This window comes from Pavona decussata, unplaced genomic scaffold (genome assembly GCF_977016875.1).
Source record: "Pavona decussata unplaced genomic scaffold, jaPavDecu1.1 SCAFFOLD_367, whole genome shotgun sequence".
NCBI classification, from domain to species: Eukaryota; Metazoa; Cnidaria; class Anthozoa; order Scleractinia; family Agariciidae; genus Pavona; species Pavona decussata.
This window is the reverse complement of record NW_028145743.1, coordinates 386891-405919: the sequence shown is the minus strand read 5'-3', so window position 1 is coordinate 405919 and position 19029 is coordinate 386891. Positions and strand designations below refer to the sequence as shown.

Here is a 19029-nt window from a genome sequence, read left to right as displayed (position 1 = left end):
TGTCTTTAGTGAAAACAATGTTACATCGCGCGTACGCTCTATGTTCCACAACAGAAGCTTTCAATTTAGAATGTAACAAATTGCGCTCAATTTTCAGTCGCCTAGATTATCCTAGGGCTCTCATAGATTCCATCATTAGTAATTTTCTTCGTAATGTATCGGAACAGGCAGCGGAAGAGAAGCCTGAAGGCGGTCGTAAGATCAGAATTATCCTTCCTTTTAAGGATCAAGTAGCTGCCAATGCGGTTCGCAGGCAATTTAACGACCTAAGTAATAAGATTGGCCCCATATTGCAGCCAGTTTTTGTTAGTAGGAAATTAGAACATGATCTTAAGCCTAGGGAAGTTAAGCCGTCGATTGTGAATCAGCAATGCGTTGTTTACTATTTCTCATGTGATCTGTGCGATGCAGATTATGTCGGCTATACAGCCAGACACCTTTTTCAACGCGTTGCTGAGCACAAGAACTCGGCAATTGGCAAACATTTTCTTGAAGCTCACGGGAGCAAACACCTATTGAATCAGGGCCATTTTAACATCTTGAGAAAGTGTCAGAGCAAATTTGATTGTTTGGTATTTGAAATGCTGTACATCAAGAAACTTAAGCCTTGCTTGAACACTCAAACGGACTCTATACGTGCGAAACTTTTTGTTTAACCGGTAGCATTCTTCAATGCTACTATTTTAATTAATATCTATTGTCCATTTTTGTATTTATAGCCGCAATCTTGCATTTTTAATTTCACTTGATAATGATGTAATGTACATCGAAACGTCGTGTTTTTAACCTTTTTATAATGTTTTTACGAAATGTTTTATCGCAATTTTTTATAGTCAAATGTTTTTCTAAGTCTTTGCTTCTTTAATGAATTGTAGAGATTTTTTTTTTAATGTTAGGAACATAGTTAGTAGCAACGGTGCTCATTAGTCACAGATGTTCAGACAGAAAAGGAAGGATACTCCGTGTAGTACCTATGCCTAGTATTTCCACGTTGCTGCTTTGCAGACGACGACGACGTCAAAGAAACGCTCATTTTTTTTTTTTTAACAGACGTGCAAAACCTTTGCGTTTCTTGTTTTTCCCTATTTATTTGTTTATTTTTTTTTTGTTATAGCGTTAGCGCAAGGTCCTTAACGTCTTTCCTCAAATCTATTTTCATATCTATTTCTTACGAGCCAGAGTTAAGCCAAGATCCATGCGCAAAAGGGAATATTTGTTTACAAATAGGATTTTATGTCTTCAATCCGATCTGTTGTTTGTCTTTTTATTCAGTACTGAAGGTTCTTTAGGAATTTTGTTGTATTGTGTGACATAATGTCACGATACCAGGGTCACGGGCTGGGGCCCTGACAATCTATATTGTACCACCCTCTAGTGTTCATGACCTTTGCACCAAGACACGCACCACTACTTCTGAACGAATTCAGCCGCCTTTTATTTTTATTTTTTAAGGTAAGCTCTTTCTTATTTGCATACGCTTAATTACGGCCGCATTTTAAGGTTCAGTGGCTAAGTTCACGCGTTTGCAATTGTTTTTCTGGTACGACTTGAGAGTCGCTTTCACCGCCCGCATTCCTGCTTAGTCGCGACTCATACGCCTTCTGTAATTTCTTTTATTCTGCAGTAACGCCTTTGTTTCATGGCTTCTGCAGCGGCCACAGTTCTTATTTTAGGGCATTCCTTTGTTAAGAGGCTAAAGAGCGATATAGAGACTGGATTTGACTCTGCATGGCAGTGCTTTTGTCCACATGTTCGGCGCGGGAGGTCGAACTGTTTCGAAGCTTCAAGCCCACGACCTTAACGTTATTTCACGTCTTGCTCCGGACGTGGTGATCCTAGAGATCGGTACCAATGATCTTTCACAGTCAGGGCCTGAAGTAGTAGCATCGGAAATTGAAGTCCTTGTTTCTTTACTGCGCGAAAAATATTCTGTTCGCGTCATAGGCGTTTGCCAAGTCATTCCTCGTGGTCAGTCGTACGCGGGCTTTCAGTCCTTCAATATAAAAGTGCCAGTTCTACATCAGTGTCTTAGTGCATTATTAGAGCACATCGATAATGTTTTCTGTTGGTATCATAAGGGTTTTTCTAATTTATCACAGACCCGACTTACTCATGATGGTGTGCATTTAGACCAACTGGGTCAATACTTTTTGTACCGTAGCTATCGCGGCGCCATTTTAAAGGCGTTAAACATGCTTTAGGTGTACATCATTGTCACCCAGATCACCGTTTTATTCTGGTTTATGTTACGTTTGTTAAGGCTAATTTTCTGCTCTGTGTATTAATTTTCATATTAATGTATATTTTTGTTTTGTTCATTCGTGGGCTCTTAATTGGCATTGCCACTTTGGCGACATTTTGTCAGCCCGGCTTGTCCTGCCCAATTTTTCTTTTGTTGCATTACATTTTATTTTTATTTTTAAAAATAAAAATAACATCTGAGAGGGCTTTGTTCCCTTATTGGCTGTTCATATTCTTATGACAGCTCTGAATTTGAGGCTTTGTTCCTCATCTATTTTGCTCACTCTCTTGTTATGTCAGCTGTGCTGGTCATACGTTATGCCAGCTGTAATTCGAGGCTTTGCTCCTCGTGTCAATTGCTGTTCGTAAAATTTTTGTACTTCAGCTTTAATTTGAGGTTTAGTTCCTCTTTTTATTCCAAGGTCGTTGCGGCCTTGTTTTTTGTAATAGGCATTGCTCCCTTATTTGCTGGCGATATGTTAACGCCAGCTTTAATTCGAGGCTTCATTCCTCGATTTTTATTTTTTGCTAGCATGTGAGCATTATTTTGAGGCTTTGTTCCTCTATTTTTATTATGGGGCTTTGCTCCTCTGATATTGAAATTATGATTTACTATCTTGTGTAATGGTTTTAATTGTTATGTAAGTTCATTGAGACTCCATGTCTGTGTATTTCCTATACCAGTACCAGCCTGTAAGTTTGTTTTTGGACCACAGAGTCTGCCGCTTTTCTCTGTATCCTAGAATGCCTCCACGTCGCCAGAAACGTCCATCAGTTCATCCGCCCGTGCAACCTCCTCCTAAACGGACACGGCGCGTCACTAAAACTACTGGCAAGGACAAAGTTCAGCGTGTGCCTGCCGCCACTGCAGAATCACCCACCACAGGTCTTCATCCTTCTGCAGCATCTTCCATCCCTCCTGGTCTTCTGGAACAGATTGTGTCCAAAGTAACCACAGAAGTTACCAAACAGTTAACACCCCTTCTTATTCCTGCTGGCCAGTCTGCTCCTCCAAGTTCTCAGCTTCAAGAGGAAGTTCCAGCCTGTATTCCTACTGATGTGACTATTGCAAGTGGGGATTCCCAATCATCGCGTAGTGTTGCTGCTGTAGTTAGTGATTCAGTAAATGCAGTTAATGCAACCCTCTCAGGTGAGGTTCTGCCTGCCACCACATCAACTCCTTTACCATCAGGCCCTTTGTTTAACTCTGCCAGCCTCCCAATTGATTCGAGGGTTTCTACTAAACTTAAGGGAAAGATTTGCCTGCAAGAGTACATCGATTTTGGCTCATTACTGGTTAATCCAGTGCTAGACAATAAATTCTAGCTAAGTTTGCAAACAACTACAGAGGGCAGAACCCCGTCTCTGTGTTTTGAACCGGCGGCCAGGCCTAAGAAGATTCAGAACATCGAAACTTGGATGCATGCCTTCCATATTTTTGCGGGCATTTATGTCCAGAAATATCCAAATGAGGCCTCAGTTCTCATGAAATATGCAGATGTTATCCAGGACTTGGCAGCCAGGGGGCACAACTGGAAATATTACGATGAGCATTTTCGCTTTCTGAGACAGACCCAGCCCACTTCCCTCCCCTGGGGTAATGTTCACTGGGAGCTCTGGTTACGATCACAGCAGACCCCATATCAGAGAACTGCTCAGAGTTCAGGGAAAACCAACTGGTTTGTAGCAATCCCTAAGGGTTTTTGCTATAAATACCATAAAGGCAATGAGTGTGCTGGCTGTAACTTTAAGCACACCTGTTTCAAGTGTGACGGCCAACATCGAGCCTCTCAGTGTAATTTTCGTGGCCCACGCAAATCCCCCATCACCCGCACCCAGGCCCAAGCCCTCCTCTTCCAACCCCAATAAGAGTTCATAATTTATGTCTTCTTCTTTCTGGTTACATTCATTCAACTGTTGAATTCTTGCGTTCTGGATTTACTGCGGTTTTCCCTTACATTATGAAGGTGATCATGTTTGTTTTGAGACCACCAATTTGAAGTCAGCTCTTGAACATCCTGAGATAGTAGATGCAAAACTAAAGAAAGAACTGGATGCCCATAGGCTAGCTGGCCCATTCCACTCTCCCCCATTTCCAATTTTCCATGTGTCCCCCATAGGTGTGGTCCCTAAGAAGTCGCCTGGTGAATTTAGACTTATTCATCATTAATTTTATCCTATCCAAAAGGTACATCAATTAATGATGGGATTTCTTCTGTGAATACAAGTGTCCATTATGCTACCATACGAGATGCCATTCACTTTATTAAACTTGCTGGCCCAGGTTGTTTTTTAGCCAAAACAGATGTTAAAAATGCATTTAGAATAATTCCAATTCACCCCCGTGACTACCATCTTCTCGGTATAAAATGGAATGGAAGTTGTTCTTATGATCGCTGCATGCCAATGGTTTGTGCCAGTTCATGGAAAACTTTCGAAATTTTCAGTACCTCGGTTGAATGGATTGCCCAAAAGAAGTTTGGCATTCAAGAGATTCTTCATTTACTTGATGATTTCCTGATTGTTGCCCCATCTGATTCACTTTGCCAAAAACAGTTGGATATTTTCTTAAGTTTATGTCAGTATTTAGGGATTCCCATAGCACCGGGTAAAACTTGTGGCCCCTCAACCGTCCTTTCATTTGCTGGTATTGAACTTGATACCGTTCAGTCTGAAGCTCCTTTGCCTCAAGATAAGCTTAACAAATGTACTGAGCTCATCTCCAATTTCCTCCATCGCAAGAAGGTATCTTTGCAAGAATTACAGTCATTAATAGGCCTTTTGAATTTTGCATGCTCTGTTGTTCTACCCGGTCGGGCCTTCCTACGAAGGCTTATCGACCTTACTATTGGCATTAAAGCAGCTCATTACCGCATCAGACTTTCGGGCGAAGCAAAAGAAGATATGAGTGTTTGGTTGTCCTTCTTGTCAACATTCAATGGCAGATCCTTCTTCCTTGATGATATTTGGCATAGCTCAGATAAGCTTAATTTATTCACTGATGCAGCCGGTTCGCTTGGTTTTGGGGCCATTTTTCAAAACCACTGGTGCTATGGGAAATGGCCTGTGGATTGGCTACATAAGAATATTGCTTTTCTTGAATTTTATCCAATTGTTTTGAGTCTCCACTTATGGGGTCATCTGATACGTAATCGCTGCATTTTATTTTTTACGGATAATGAAGCCCTAGTTTACATCATTAACAAACAATCCTGTCGTGACAAATCTTTAATGTCCTTTGTCGGAAAGCTGGTTTCAGTCTGCTTGAAGTACAACATTGTTTTTAAGGCTAAGCATGTCCCTGGGGTCCACAACAAGTTAGCAGATTCTTTATCTCGATTGCAGATTCCCATCTTCAAGCAGCTGGCCCCTGCTTACATGAACCCCTGTCCATCGGAGATTCCTCACCATCTGCAGCCCCAGCATTGGCAGCTATAGTTTCTAAGCTTATGCATGCAAGCCTTCAGCCAGCCTCAATACCTACTTATAAGAGGGCATGGGCACTTTTCAACCAATTTCTCTACGATGTATTTCAGTCCACAATGTTTTCACTCCCAATCCCACCACCTACATTAGCACTTTTCATAGCCTATTTGTTCGATAAGCATTATGCCCCTTCCTCCGTGAACACCTTCGTTTCTGCTCTGGGGTACTCGCATAAGCTCGCGGGTTTTTCTGACCCAGGAAAAGTTTTCTACATTGTGCAAACATTGAAAGGATATCGAAAGATTGGCCACCGCTTGGACTGCAGATTACCAATTACTCTTAATATACTGCATAGAATATTAGATTCTGCTTCTCATATCACTGGGTCACAGTATCGGATAACCTTATTTCGAGCAATGTGTTCTCTCGCATTTTTTGCATTTTTAAGAGTGGGTGAAATTACTGCAACACGGGCTTCTGCCCCCCCTTTGCAAATTCATCAACTCACTAAGCTTCTTAACCCTGCTAGAGAAGTGGTGGGCATAAAGCTTACATTTCATGATTTCAAGCATAACTATAATCGACGCCCATTTTCCTTAGTAGTCAATCGTCAGGATAACCACTGCCCAGTTCAGTTAATACTTGATTATCTTGCATTACGAGGCAGTGCTGCAGGTGCTATTTTTCTCACCATTCAAGGGACCCCAGTACCCAGGGTTTTGTTCGCAGACCTACTCTGTCAAACTATTAAATATTGTGGGCTTGACCCCTCCTGTTACAAGGGACATAGTTTTCGCATAGGAGCTGCATCATATGCTGCAGATCGTGGTTTTTCCGATGCTCAGATCCGTATTCAAGGGCGTTGGAAATCCAATGCATTTGTTAAGTATATCCGAGTATCTACTGTATCTACTTGATTTGTTTAGATGTCGGTGGAGGCTGACTTGCAAGGGCAGCAGTCTTATTCACCACCACAGCATTACTTATAGTTTTGGTTAATTAATTTTTATTCATGTAATTTGGTTACATGTATGCAGGAATTTGAGCGGAATTGTCTTGCAAGGGCAGCAGTTGCGTTCAACTTACAGCCGCATTTTATCTATTTCAGTACAACCATAGTTTAATAGTAGGTTTAGGCTTAGGGCCATTTACCAAGGGCATTAGCCCACCCCCCCCCCCCCCCCCTCTCCCCCTTCCTTTTTCATTTCACCATTTTTGTATTCCTAAAGCATTTGACTTGCTTGAATGAGGCTGTCTCGCAAGGGCAGCAGTCTCACTTAACTCGTTAATTGTTGGCTCGTAAATCCTTAACTCTTGTTTGATTACTTGACGTAGGGACTGTCTCGCAAGGGCAGCAGTCTCATGCATCTCTACATTAGGTCAGTATTGTTGATATTATTTTATATTAAGTATATGCTTTGTTACAAATTTTACTGGGTTGAATGGGGCTGACTTGCAAGGGCAGCAGTCTCCTTCCTCTCGGCAATTTTATGCTCACTTTATCTGTTCAACTGATATTGAGAATTGCGGCTGTCTTTCAAGTGCAACAGTCTTGCTTATCTCATTTTAGTATATTGGCACCTTGTCGCTGTTTTCATTATATTTCCATGGCCATGTTTTTAGGATCATATTTAATCTCCCACCTTTAACATACCTTTTGTAAGTTATTCAATTAAATCATGTTGCAATTTTGTCATCAATGCGTATTTTGTACATAGGGTGCTGCATTTCCCTTGGGTGGGGCGGCATCATGTCAATTGTCATGATGCTTTGGCGTTTTGGTTGCCCTCACCTTTACTGGGCAAAATCATTAATAGTTAATTCAGGACAGTAGTAGTCCTTTCGCTGATGTTGTAATGAGGTGGCTATGGGCCTTTGTTCATAGCCATACATTAGTTCAATTTATATAAAAAATAAAAGGGGCTATGAGACTTTTGCTCATAGCCATTTTCACCAAATCATGGTTTGTTTTGTTATCCTTTGCCCAGCAAACTGAGCCCGGGACATGCAGCACACAGCAATAATATTTATGTTAGTAGGGGTGAAGACATAAAGGGAATATTTGTTTACAAATAGGATTTTATGTCTTCAATCCGATCTGTTGTTTGTCTTTTTATTCAGTACTGAAGGTTCTTTAGGAATTTTGTTGTATTGTGTGACATAATGTCACGATACCAGGGTCACGGGCTGGGGCCCTGACAATCTATATTGTACCACCCTCTAGCGTTCATGACCTTTGCACCAAGACACGCACCACGTTCGTCAGTGGATTACTTCTGAACGAATTCAGCTGCCTTTTATTTTTCCCACCCGCCCTGTGGCCCTGTCCTCTTTTCCTAGTCCTGTGTTTTGGTTGCCCTCACCTTTACTGGGCAAAATCATTAATAGTTAATTCAGGACAGTAGTAGTCCTTTCGCTGATGTTGTAATGAGGTGGCTGTGGGCCTTTGTTCATAGCCATACATTAGTTCAATTTATATAAAAAATAAAAGGGGCTATGAGACTTTTTCTCATAGCCATTTTCACCAAATCATGGTTTGTTTTGTTATCCTTTGCCCAGCAAACTGAGCCCGGGCACATGCAGCACACAGCAATAATATTTATGTTAGTAGGGGTGAAGACATAAATGTATTTTTGAAATTTTAACGGAGTTTTGAAAATAACATGTCCGTTTTACCGTACTCTTCGAGATTTCAGAGTGCTAGTAGAAATTTTCTAGTTTATTGATGGCATGAAGCTATTAATTTTTCTTTACATTACAGCATTAAGTATCTCGAAAATAACAATTGTCTCTAAAATATGCGTTTTTTTATTTTTCATTTAATGCGTCTTTTTTGGAAGGATGTCCAGAGAAATCGTCAAGATTCCATTCAAATGTTGAACATTACATGAAGAAATTGCAATGTTCATTTCATTATCGGAAATACTAGTCATGCTTAGCCTGATGTAGACTGACATTAAAGGAAAAAAAACGGCGACAAGAGCAGAGCTAGAATACAACATTCAAAAAGTAAACAATGAATCTTGGCTTTTAATGAAAATCAGGGGAGATAGATTGACTTGCCTGATTTTGAGGTCGGCACTACTTGCACCGCTGACTTGACTGAACGACAACTCAGAAACGTCAGCCCAGTATCGCAGTGCTCTTTCAAATATCTGGTCCTGCAGATCCTGTGAATGTTACGATCAGCATCAAAGATACACATTACTTATAAACGGAGAAATTATGGTAAATTCTCTCTCAAGCCACAGCTGTAGTATGGAACAGCTTACTGCATGGTTGATGTAAAGAAATCAAAATCATATGGAACTTTTAAAAATTACTGAAATGATATATTCAAAACCAATTATTTTAAGTGGTATTGGAAACAACAACAAGACATAACCATGGACAATTAAGTGATAGATTTGTTTATTTTACATATTTTATCCTTGTTATTTTAACGCCCACTACTTTACTGTAGTAAGCAATTATGGGGAATCTTCTTAGGGGCTCAACTGAGCTTTCTGAAGCTAAGATTCACGTGACTGATATACAACTGAGTTTTGAAAAAACTATAAATATATGATGCAAAGGATATAAGGCAAAATATATATTTTTTTATTGTTACAAAGTAAATTAATGTTATGAAGCTTACGTGTACCAAAATGGTGGCATGAGTAGGAAGCTGACGAAAGGCGCATTGTAGATGGAAAAACTACCAATACAAATCGTTGCCAATAACTAAGAAACAGTCTTTTTACGACATATTTTTAGCAGCATTCACATCTTCCTGGTGTAACATGGCATACACAAATTTCTTTGGAAGATGTCACTAGTTTAGCCCTTCCTTATTCTTTGGTATTTCTAGGCGACAATATGGTATAGCAGACAAATGTTACGCAATATTGTGATAAATATATTTGAAGACTATTTGGCCTCGATGAGAAATTCAATTATTGTTGCATATGGTTGAGTCGGTTGACGAGGATTTCTTATTGCTTCTCTGCGTGGCAGTATTTGGCTACACAATTATATTTGTGTTGTTGAAAAAAAAAAACCTAACAAACAAACCAAAAACAACAACAACAACAAAAGCTAACAAAAGCTGTTTTGCGATGAGTAAAGTACCTTTTTTCCCCTTCCAATCATTGGAGCGAAAATTTGGTCGTTAATTCCCTAATGCGGATTTATCAATTTATAACATGATTGCTACTTACAATAGAGAGATCAGCACCTTACTGGACATAATAAGTCAAATGTTTCTTTGACCAACTTCCCTGTGTAACAAATCTTCGCTCACGATTGCTGTCAGCGATAAAATCAGGATCACCACATCGAGGCTTCTTCATGAGGTTGATCGTTGGGGCGTCCAAAATCCCGCTGACCTCAAGACCAAAAAACTCTTGAAATTTTTGGATGGCTGTTGGCACATCGTGGTTCCCCATTCGCGTAATTGCTGACATGTAGCCGTAGTGACTTAGAAAGTTCTGATGGATAACAACGGTATATTAAGAGCCGTTGTCAGTAGCTTTCAAGAATCCGGCGACAGAAGCGAAAATTCGAATTTCTTTTTATTTGCCCCAAAAGACTCTTTTGGTGAACTGTTTACAAAAATAATATTCAAAAGTGCCAGCGAATAAATTGGGAAAGTTCGAAATCGGCCTAAACGTGCCCGATGGCCCGATTGAAATTATTCAAATAAGTACGTTTTCAAAACTCTCGTTCAAGACAAGGAAACGTTTTCTCGAGTTGATGTTTTTACAATCGTTTTTACATCCCTCGAGCCTGCTTCCAAACTATATTTTATCTCGGCCTGAATATCATTCCATTTGAAGTCGCCCACGTGAAGAATACAATGTTTACTATTCCTTAGATAGAGTGATTTTTTCCATATTTCAAATGACCATATCATCGGGGGTATACGAATATGCTGCTAATAAAAGAACTTTTTTGAACGGTCAAGTTTTCTTATTTATCATGTTTAAATATTTAGTTTGGCCCGTGAAAAATGAGCGCGCTAGGTCGAGATGTGTGGAATGCTTTTTGACACAATTCGCCATTTCAGTATCTCATGTTCCTCCTGTTACTTTGCACGCGTCAGTACAGTTCACGGAAGCTTTTAGATAAAAGCCAGGGTCTCTGGTTTCATCTCATGCTTTTTATACACGTAAACTAGAAATACGTGACTCGCAAAACCCCGCGAAGCTGGGGCTGGGTGGAAAGCCCCCTTTACTCGTATTGTAGCATCAAACGAGGAGATTAAAAGGTTTCTGAACATAGCAACTATTTTGATGAGCATGGTCTTTTCGAGGTTCCACAGGCTATTTTGCGGTTGAAAATCTATTTCTGAAACGCCGAAATGTACAACGTGCGTGAAGCGCTGTCGTGTTGGATAAATTTATTTCCCACGGAAAATTATTTTACCGCGGCCACAAAACGTGTAACTTCTTCAATGCAATCTTTCACAAAAAAGATTTCTGGAAGAAAGGGAAAAGATTCTGGAGAGATAGTCCTGTATCCAGTGAATATTGAGGAACATTGCAGTTGAAATTTGACCCGCACTTAAACTTTCCCGATGTATGCAAATTTTGCTCCAGACGACGCCAGACAGTCTGAAGTCATTCATACTTGGTTTTTCACTGTTGCTAGGCAACAGTGCGGACACCTTCAACGTAATATATATACATATATATATATAATTCTTGACAGAAGTTCAGGCTTCAGGCATTAAACGATGAAAACTCCTGAAGCCTGAACTTCTGTCAAGAATTATACATTGCTCTTCAATCAAACGAATTGAGCGCTCTACGAAACACATTCTACCCAGAATACTAGTATTTACATATATATATAAATATATTTTTCGCTCGAATTCGCGCAGCTTAGCTCCGCTCGGGCCGGCTCGGCCCGACAAATTTATTAACCTCGCTACGCTCGTGCGAGGAATAACTAAGCTTTAAACTTGAGTGCTCCCCATATTAGCATTAAGTTATCAAATAATTCTTTTCAGGTGAAATTTTCCAGTTTATATTGAGACGTTCAAGCGAGATCAAAAAGCCTTCCCAGGGAAAAAACAGTGAAATTAATACCCTGTCGGAGATAGCAAGGGGTGACAGGCCTACACGTCTTCTAACAATGGAAACATTTTTGATGTGTAACCTCTGTATATTTTTGCTCTGACAAGCATGTCATTTAGAGATTTTCCTTTTTTAAAGGATATTGGTGGTGGCTCTTTGAAGATTTCTCGTAGGAGAGGCTGGTTTTCAGTATTAAGGGCCATTTTCCCATTAAAACATGTTTGAGGTTGGGAACGTTGTATATCGTGTTTACCAGTGTCCCACAGAGAAAAAATATATCGTCAATGTAACGTTTCCAAACTGTAGGTTTTACGACGCTGTAGCAAGCAATGTGAGTTTGCAAGCAAGACCGCGGTTTCGAATCTTACGATTCTCGTCAGTTGCTATTTGAAGATTTTTTTATGGGGAAAGGTAGAGTGTAATCCGGGGGGGGGGGGGGGTACTTGGGTTCAGTTTTGCTGGGTATGTGCCGCTGGCCTCTCAGAGCCCCTGCCCCATTATAGTCTTTTTTTTGTGGCCAGTTATAGACCCCATCTTAGTCACTTTTTGGGAAAATGTAATTTTCGCGATCCCAAGTAAGTCACTTTCTATTTATTTTTTTTTTCTTACCCCAAAAATCTGAAAATGTGCGACCCCATTCTAGTAACTCTACTGAAAATGCAACCCCATTCTAGTCAATCCAGTCGTGAAAATGCGACCCCATCCAGCGGCACATCCCCATTAGCTTCTTATAAGGGAGCACCCCCCCCCCCCCCCCCTCCGGGAGTGTAATATACTCAATTCAGTTCCGCCGGATAGTATGGCAGTTTTGGGTTTTTATAGCCACTAATGTAGTATGGTAGGATCGAAAATGGTGCATTTTAGCTTAAAAATAACGGTAGTTTGGAAGTGTATCATGATATGAGAGACAGGGTATTAATTTCAATGATTTCAAGTTATTTCCCTGGGAAGGCCCTTTGATCTCGCTTGAACTTCTCAATATAAACTCGAAAATTTCACCTGAAAAGAATCATTTGATAACTTAATGCTAATATGGGGAGCACTCAAGTTTAAAGCTAGTTATTTACGTGTATAAAAGCATGAGGTGAAACCAGAGACCTTGGCTTTTATCTAAAAGCTTCCGTGAACTGTACTGACGCGTGCAAAGTAACAGGAGGAACATGTAGTACTGAAATGGCGAATTGTGTCAAAGTGCATTCCACACATCTCGACCTAGCGCGCTCACTTTTCACGGGCCAAAGAAGATATTTTAACATGATAAATAAAACTGAAAAACTTGCCCGTTTAAAAAAAGTTCTTTTATTAGCAGTATATTCGTATACTCCCGATGATATGGTCATCTGAAATATGGCAAAAATCACTCTATCTAAGGAATAGCAAACATTGTATTCTTTACGTGGGCAATTTCAAATGAAATAATGTTCAGGTCGAGATAAAATATAGTTTGGAAGCAAGCACGAGGGATGTAAAAACGATTGTGAAAACATCAACTCGAGAAAACGTTTCCTTGTCTTGAACGAGAGTTTTGAAAACGTACTTATTTGCATAATTTCAATCGGGCCATCGAGCATGTTTAGGCCGATTTCGAACTTTCCCAATTTTTGCCAAAATAAAAATTCGCTGGAACTTTTGAATATAATTTTTGAAAATAGTTCGCCAAAAAAGTGTTTTGGATTCTTGAAAGTTACTGACAACGGCTCTTAAGTTACTGTATGTTTTCATTTTATAAAGTGCATAGAAGAATTTTAAAAGGAAATAAGTGACCCTAAAAGCTCTAAAGAAGAATCCGAAGAAACAGCGATGATTTCAAAACCCTTGGAGCTTTAAGCTATCAAGTCAGTTACTACAAGATCTGTCGGGAAATTTGTTTCACTGATATATTTTTTTTTTTTATTACCCGGAGTCCAGATATATGTATATTTTATATGTTCACATTGACACAAGGTTCACATTTGGTCTTCAAAAGCTTAGGCTTCACTTTTGACTCCGTAGAAGAACAGCTTGAAAATCGTGGCAAAGGAATAATTAGAGGCATAAAGTAGTATTGCGAAACTGTCGTATTAAAAAAGGCAGCTTTAAACGGTTTCGAAAGTAAAACAAGTACCTTACAAAAAATTCGTTTGGTACTGAAAAATTGACGAAACAGTTGTACTAAACTCAATTGAACAAAAAAAATTCCTACCACAGCCATGGTCTCGTTATCATCACAAACTACAACTCCAAAGACGAAGGCTACCAGGATAGGTACCGCGATCATATTCATGATTGTATCTTCAACACCGAGCTCGGATTGGAAGTGAAGCTCATGAAAACTACACCCTTTTTAATATTCTGGAGTGGCAATGGAAAGTCTATTTTGATCTTGCCATCTCACAAAAGGTAAAGTAAATGTAAATATATGAAACATATACTTGAACTGTGGATGGAAGATCAAATAGAATACAGATCCTCGCAGTTACTACGCAACTCAAGCAGTTGCGAATAGAAAGCCTGAAAAAAATTCAGGCTTGAACGAGATTCGAAGCCATGACCTCTGCGATGCCGGTGCAGTGCTCTACCAACTGTCGCTATCAAACCAACTGGCCGGGGGTTAGTCACTTTGTGAGTTCGTAATATACCCGTGAAGGATGAATAAATAAATATAAATATATGAAAGATATATTTGAACTGCAGATGAAAGATGAAATAGAAGAAAGATCCTCGCTGTTACTACGCAACTTAAGCAGTTTTGAAAAGAAAGCCTGAGAAAAAAGTCAGGCTTGAACGGTATTCAAAGCCATGACCTCTGCAATGCCGGTGCAGTGCTCTACCAACTGAGGTTTTATGCCAACTGGGAGCTGGTCACATTGTGAGTTCGTAATATACACGTGAAAGATGAATAAATAAAAGTAAATATATGAAACATATATTTGAACCACGGATGAAAGATCAAATAGAATACAGATCCTCGCAGTTACTACGCAACTTAACAGTTTCGAAATGAAAGCCTAAAAAAATTCAGGCTTGAACGGGATTCGAAGCCATGGCCTCCGCGATGCCGGTGCAGTGCTCTAGCAACTGAGCTTTTAAGCCAACTGGGACCTGGCTACATTGTGAGTTCGTAATATACCCGTCAACTTTGAATAAATAAATGCAAATATATCGAACATATATTTGAACTGCGGATGAAAGATCAAATAGAAGTAAGATCCTTGCATTTACTACGCAACTTAAGCAGTTGCAAAAAGAAAGCCTGAAAGAATTTAAAAGACTTAGACGGGATTCGAAGCCATGACCTCTGCGATGCCAGTGCAGTGCTCTAACAACTGAGCTTTCAAGCCAGCTGGGGGCTGGTCACATTGTGAGTTCCTAATATACCCGTGAAGGATGAATAAATAAATGTAAATATATGAAATATATGTGAACTACGGATGAAAGATCAAATTGAAGAAAGATTCTCGCAGTTACTACGCAACTGAAGCAGTTGGGGAAAAAAAAAGACTGAAAAAAAATCAGGCTTGAGCGGGATGCGAAGCCATGACCTCTGCGATGCCGGTGCAGTGCTTTACCAACTGAGCTTTTAAGCCAACTGGGAGCTGACCACATTGTGAGTTCGTAGTATGCCTGTGAAGGATGAATAAATAAATGTAAATAGATGAAACATATATTTGAACTGCGGAGGAAAGATCAAATAGAAGAAAGATCCTCGTTGTTACGTACTACGCAACTTTTAAAAGCAGCTGCGAAAAGAAAGTCTGGAAAAAATTTAGCCTTGAACAGGATTGGAAGGCTTGACCTCTGCGAAGTCGGTGCAGAGCCATCAAGCCAACTAGGAGCTGGTCACATTGTGAGTTCGTAATATACCCGTGAAGTTTGAATAAAAGTGTTAACGGCTGAACACGCAAGACGCATAACCTGATCATTGCCGTAATGTTTTTCAATTCTACGCCTTTAAACAGTTGTCTAGGCAATCGCAGTGCAGGCATGGCTAACGAGATTTCAGCGTAAAAAGGGGTACGTTTGTAGTTTTTATTTTATTTTATTTATTTATTCACCACGACATACAAACATAGAAAGTTACAATGAATAATAGACTAGGATTGTACATAAGTTTAGAGTAAATAATAATATTAAAAGAAGAAGTAAGAAGTGGCGAGGAGACCTCAAAAAATCCCCGGGCTTATACTGAGAGGTCTCGTCGGAGATATGTTAAGACTTTAAGACCATTAAAGACATTGTATTGAGATTTTTTAACATACGGTGGTTAGACTATAAAGACATAGCAGAGTCGGACGTTTCATGCAATTAACTGAGGAAATCAAGAAGCTTTCTTTTGAAGGTGGATAGACTAGGGGAAGACGTAATTGATAATGGCAAAGCATTCCATATTTTTGGCCCTCTATAGAGTATAGTAAATTGCTTGATATTAGTTCGGAAGGTGTGAGGTCGAAAATGAGCTGAGGTTCTAGTATCATAATTGTGAATTTTACCACCAGTCGGAAATAAATTTAAAAAGGGCGAAGGCAGCAAACGTTGGTGATAGGAAAACCTAAATTTTGCAATATAAAGGGAATTAAGTTTAACGAGGTACAGTCGATCTCCACACCAGAATGTGGTCGCTCATGGTATTTGCTGTATTCCTGGCGGCTCTTACGCATACGAAAGCTAAAGACGAAGAAGATTTTGCTTTGGTAGGGGAATTAAATAAGCTTCAAACTTTTTTTTGTGCCTTATATCATGTAAATGTAAGATTAAATGTAAATACAGCAAAATAATATTAAAGCAAATAATCTAAAAAAAGAGCAAGGCTGATTTCACGGTCAGGGAAGTATATTTTCCAATATTTCGAAAGGCACGGCCTTTCTTCTTCAACGACAACAACAACAAGCTTTATTTGCATGACTATAACAAATACAGTATTGCAAAAGCTATTCATAGCTAATTATTGATTCGTTAACTAATTCTTAAGATAACTTAAAATAAAATAAAATAAAGTAACTGAAGTCTTTGCTTATTTTAAACTTTTCATACAGTAGAAGTAATCATTCCGGAGAGAAGTTTATCTCTCAATTCGAAGCACGAGGAAACAAATGAAATTAATTGAGTGTTTATAAAATAGTCTGTTGAGTTCATTATATGCAATAGTAAAGTTTCTTTTACTAATAGTCGTGTAAATGGAAGGCTAGGTTCTATTTTAGAAAAGAACATATCTCTTAAAGAGGAGTAACTTGGGCAATCTAATAAAAAATGAATTTCGTCTTCAATGGTTTTACGGTTGCAAACATTACACACCCTTTCATTACGGGGTATGTTGTCGTATCTTCCTGTTTCAATCAAACGCTTGTGGCTGCTTATTCTTAGTTTCACTAATGCCTTCCTGGAAGCGTTTTTCCTTGTGAGGTCTAGGTAAGCAGAGGGGCCAAAAGATTTTTTGATTTTGTAATAAAAGCTGAGTTTTTGTGAGTGTTGAAGGGTTTGGTGTCATTCTTTTTCATAAGATCTATATATTGTTTGATGTTATTTTCATTCAATGTGTTATGATTAAAGTTGGGGAAATTATAGTATTCACTCATCTTCATGAGACTGGAGTAAAAGCTAGTTTGACCGCTATAATGAAGGTCAACAGATATTCTTAGGGATTGTTTTGCTATAGAATGTTCATCCTTTCCTTGGAGGTAGTGTACGTAATTACGTATCTTTTTATTTATGTCAACGATTAGAGGAAATCTGCCAAGTTCAGCTCTACATGCAACGTTGGATGACTTATTATGTACTTCTAAATAGCGTTTACAGAAATGTAAATGTGTTTTTTCAATTCTGGAGCCTTCCCACGACTTAAAATCTGATTTAACAAAGGCACCCCACACTTCACTGTTGTAGATTAGAATTGACTGAATCATTGTGTCAAAAATTTTACATGCAAGCGAAGGTTTCACTGTACTAAAATCAGTGTGTCGTCTTAGACTAAAGAAAGCATGAAGAACTTTTTGTCGGAGATGTTCAAGCGAAAGCGTGAAATTTCCGGAAGACGAAATACGAGTTCCTAAGTAAGTGTAGTCTTGTACTATATCTATTAATTCATCGCCTATGTGAAAGGTATAATCGCATTTTTTTGTGCTTTTTTGAAAAATCATTATCTTGGTTTTCTTAGGGTTTATATTTAGCATCCATGAGTTGTAAAATGAAGATAAACTGTTAAGGACATTTTGTAATCCCAATTTTGATCGTGACAATATAATAAAGTCATCTGCATAAAATAATGAGCTGAGTTTGGTGCCATTTGGTAGTATAAACGGGTCAGACAAAATATTGTTGAACGAAAAGGCTAAATCATTAACATATAGATTAAAGAGTAGAGGACTTAAAATGCAGCCTTGACGCACACCTCTACTGTATTGAAAAGATCGCGTTTGACTATTTCCAATTCTAACAGAACACGTAGAATTCGAGTATAAACTTTTGATAATTTTATAAAAGCTTCCTCCGACATTGATTTGTAACACCTTGTACATAAGCCCATCGTGCCAGACAGAATCAAACGCTTTTCTAAAGTCCACAAAACATGCGTATATTTTTGTTTGTTCAGGGTATGTTTGAGACTGACCCTGCTGTGGCAAGATACGTTACAATTTAAACAGTTACAATAGATACCTGAAAAAAGGCTACAGTTACATAAACAAAAACGTTACAATTTGAAATTTTAAAATACAACTGGTAAATAGGTATAAGCTAACGTTACAACGTGGTAGACGAAAACAAAATACGTAACAATGAGTTAATTACATAACTTAGGAAGATGAAAGACGGAAAAAATGTTCATGTCTCATCTCTCCTATTAAGACCTAAGGGTTCAATAGTTTCACCTCTGTCGATGAGGTATGCCTCTCTAGCTTTGCGTACACTGTCACGATTAGATTTGATGAGTTCGAGAGGAATTAGTAGCATGTCAGAAGCGTTATGGTCGTTAGAAAGAAAATGTTCTGAAACTGTGGTGGGTTTGGAACTGTTTGTTTGTTTGTCGACTGGTCTACTGTGTTCGTTAAAACGGTCTTTAAGTCGTCGTTTTGTTTCTCCTATGTATTGTTTGTGGCAGCGGTTGCAGTGTACCATGTAAATAACGTTTTTAGAGTTACAGTCTATATGATGAGTAATGTGTCTAGTTTCGTCGGTAGAATGAAATGTGTAGCTGGTACGTCCGTCTGTTCTGTAGTTGCAAGTTAAACAGTTGTCCCCACATCGAAAAGATCCATGGGGTAGGTTGTTTTGTGTGGGATTACGTAGTTTGGCGCTAACTAGTAAATCACTCAGGTTGTTGGTCCGTCGG

At 39.1% G+C, this 19029-nt stretch overlaps 1 protein-coding gene across 1 annotated transcript; it reads left to right on the top strand.

Moving 5' to 3' along the window:
• The first annotated feature begins 1414 nt into the window (after nucleotides 1–1414).
• Nucleotides 1415–6841, top strand: LOC146452508 (uncharacterized). Its single transcript, XM_085097802.1, has 3 exons — nucleotides 1415–1452; nucleotides 2926–3391; nucleotides 5587–6841. Exons 2-3 carry the CDS (start codon nucleotides 2986–2988, stop codon nucleotides 6582–6584), a joined length of 1404 nt encoding a protein of 467 aa, XP_084953928.1. The 5' UTR covers nucleotides 1415–1452; nucleotides 2926–2985; the 3' UTR covers nucleotides 6585–6841.
• The last annotated feature ends 12188 nt before the right edge of the window (nucleotides 6842–19029 follow it).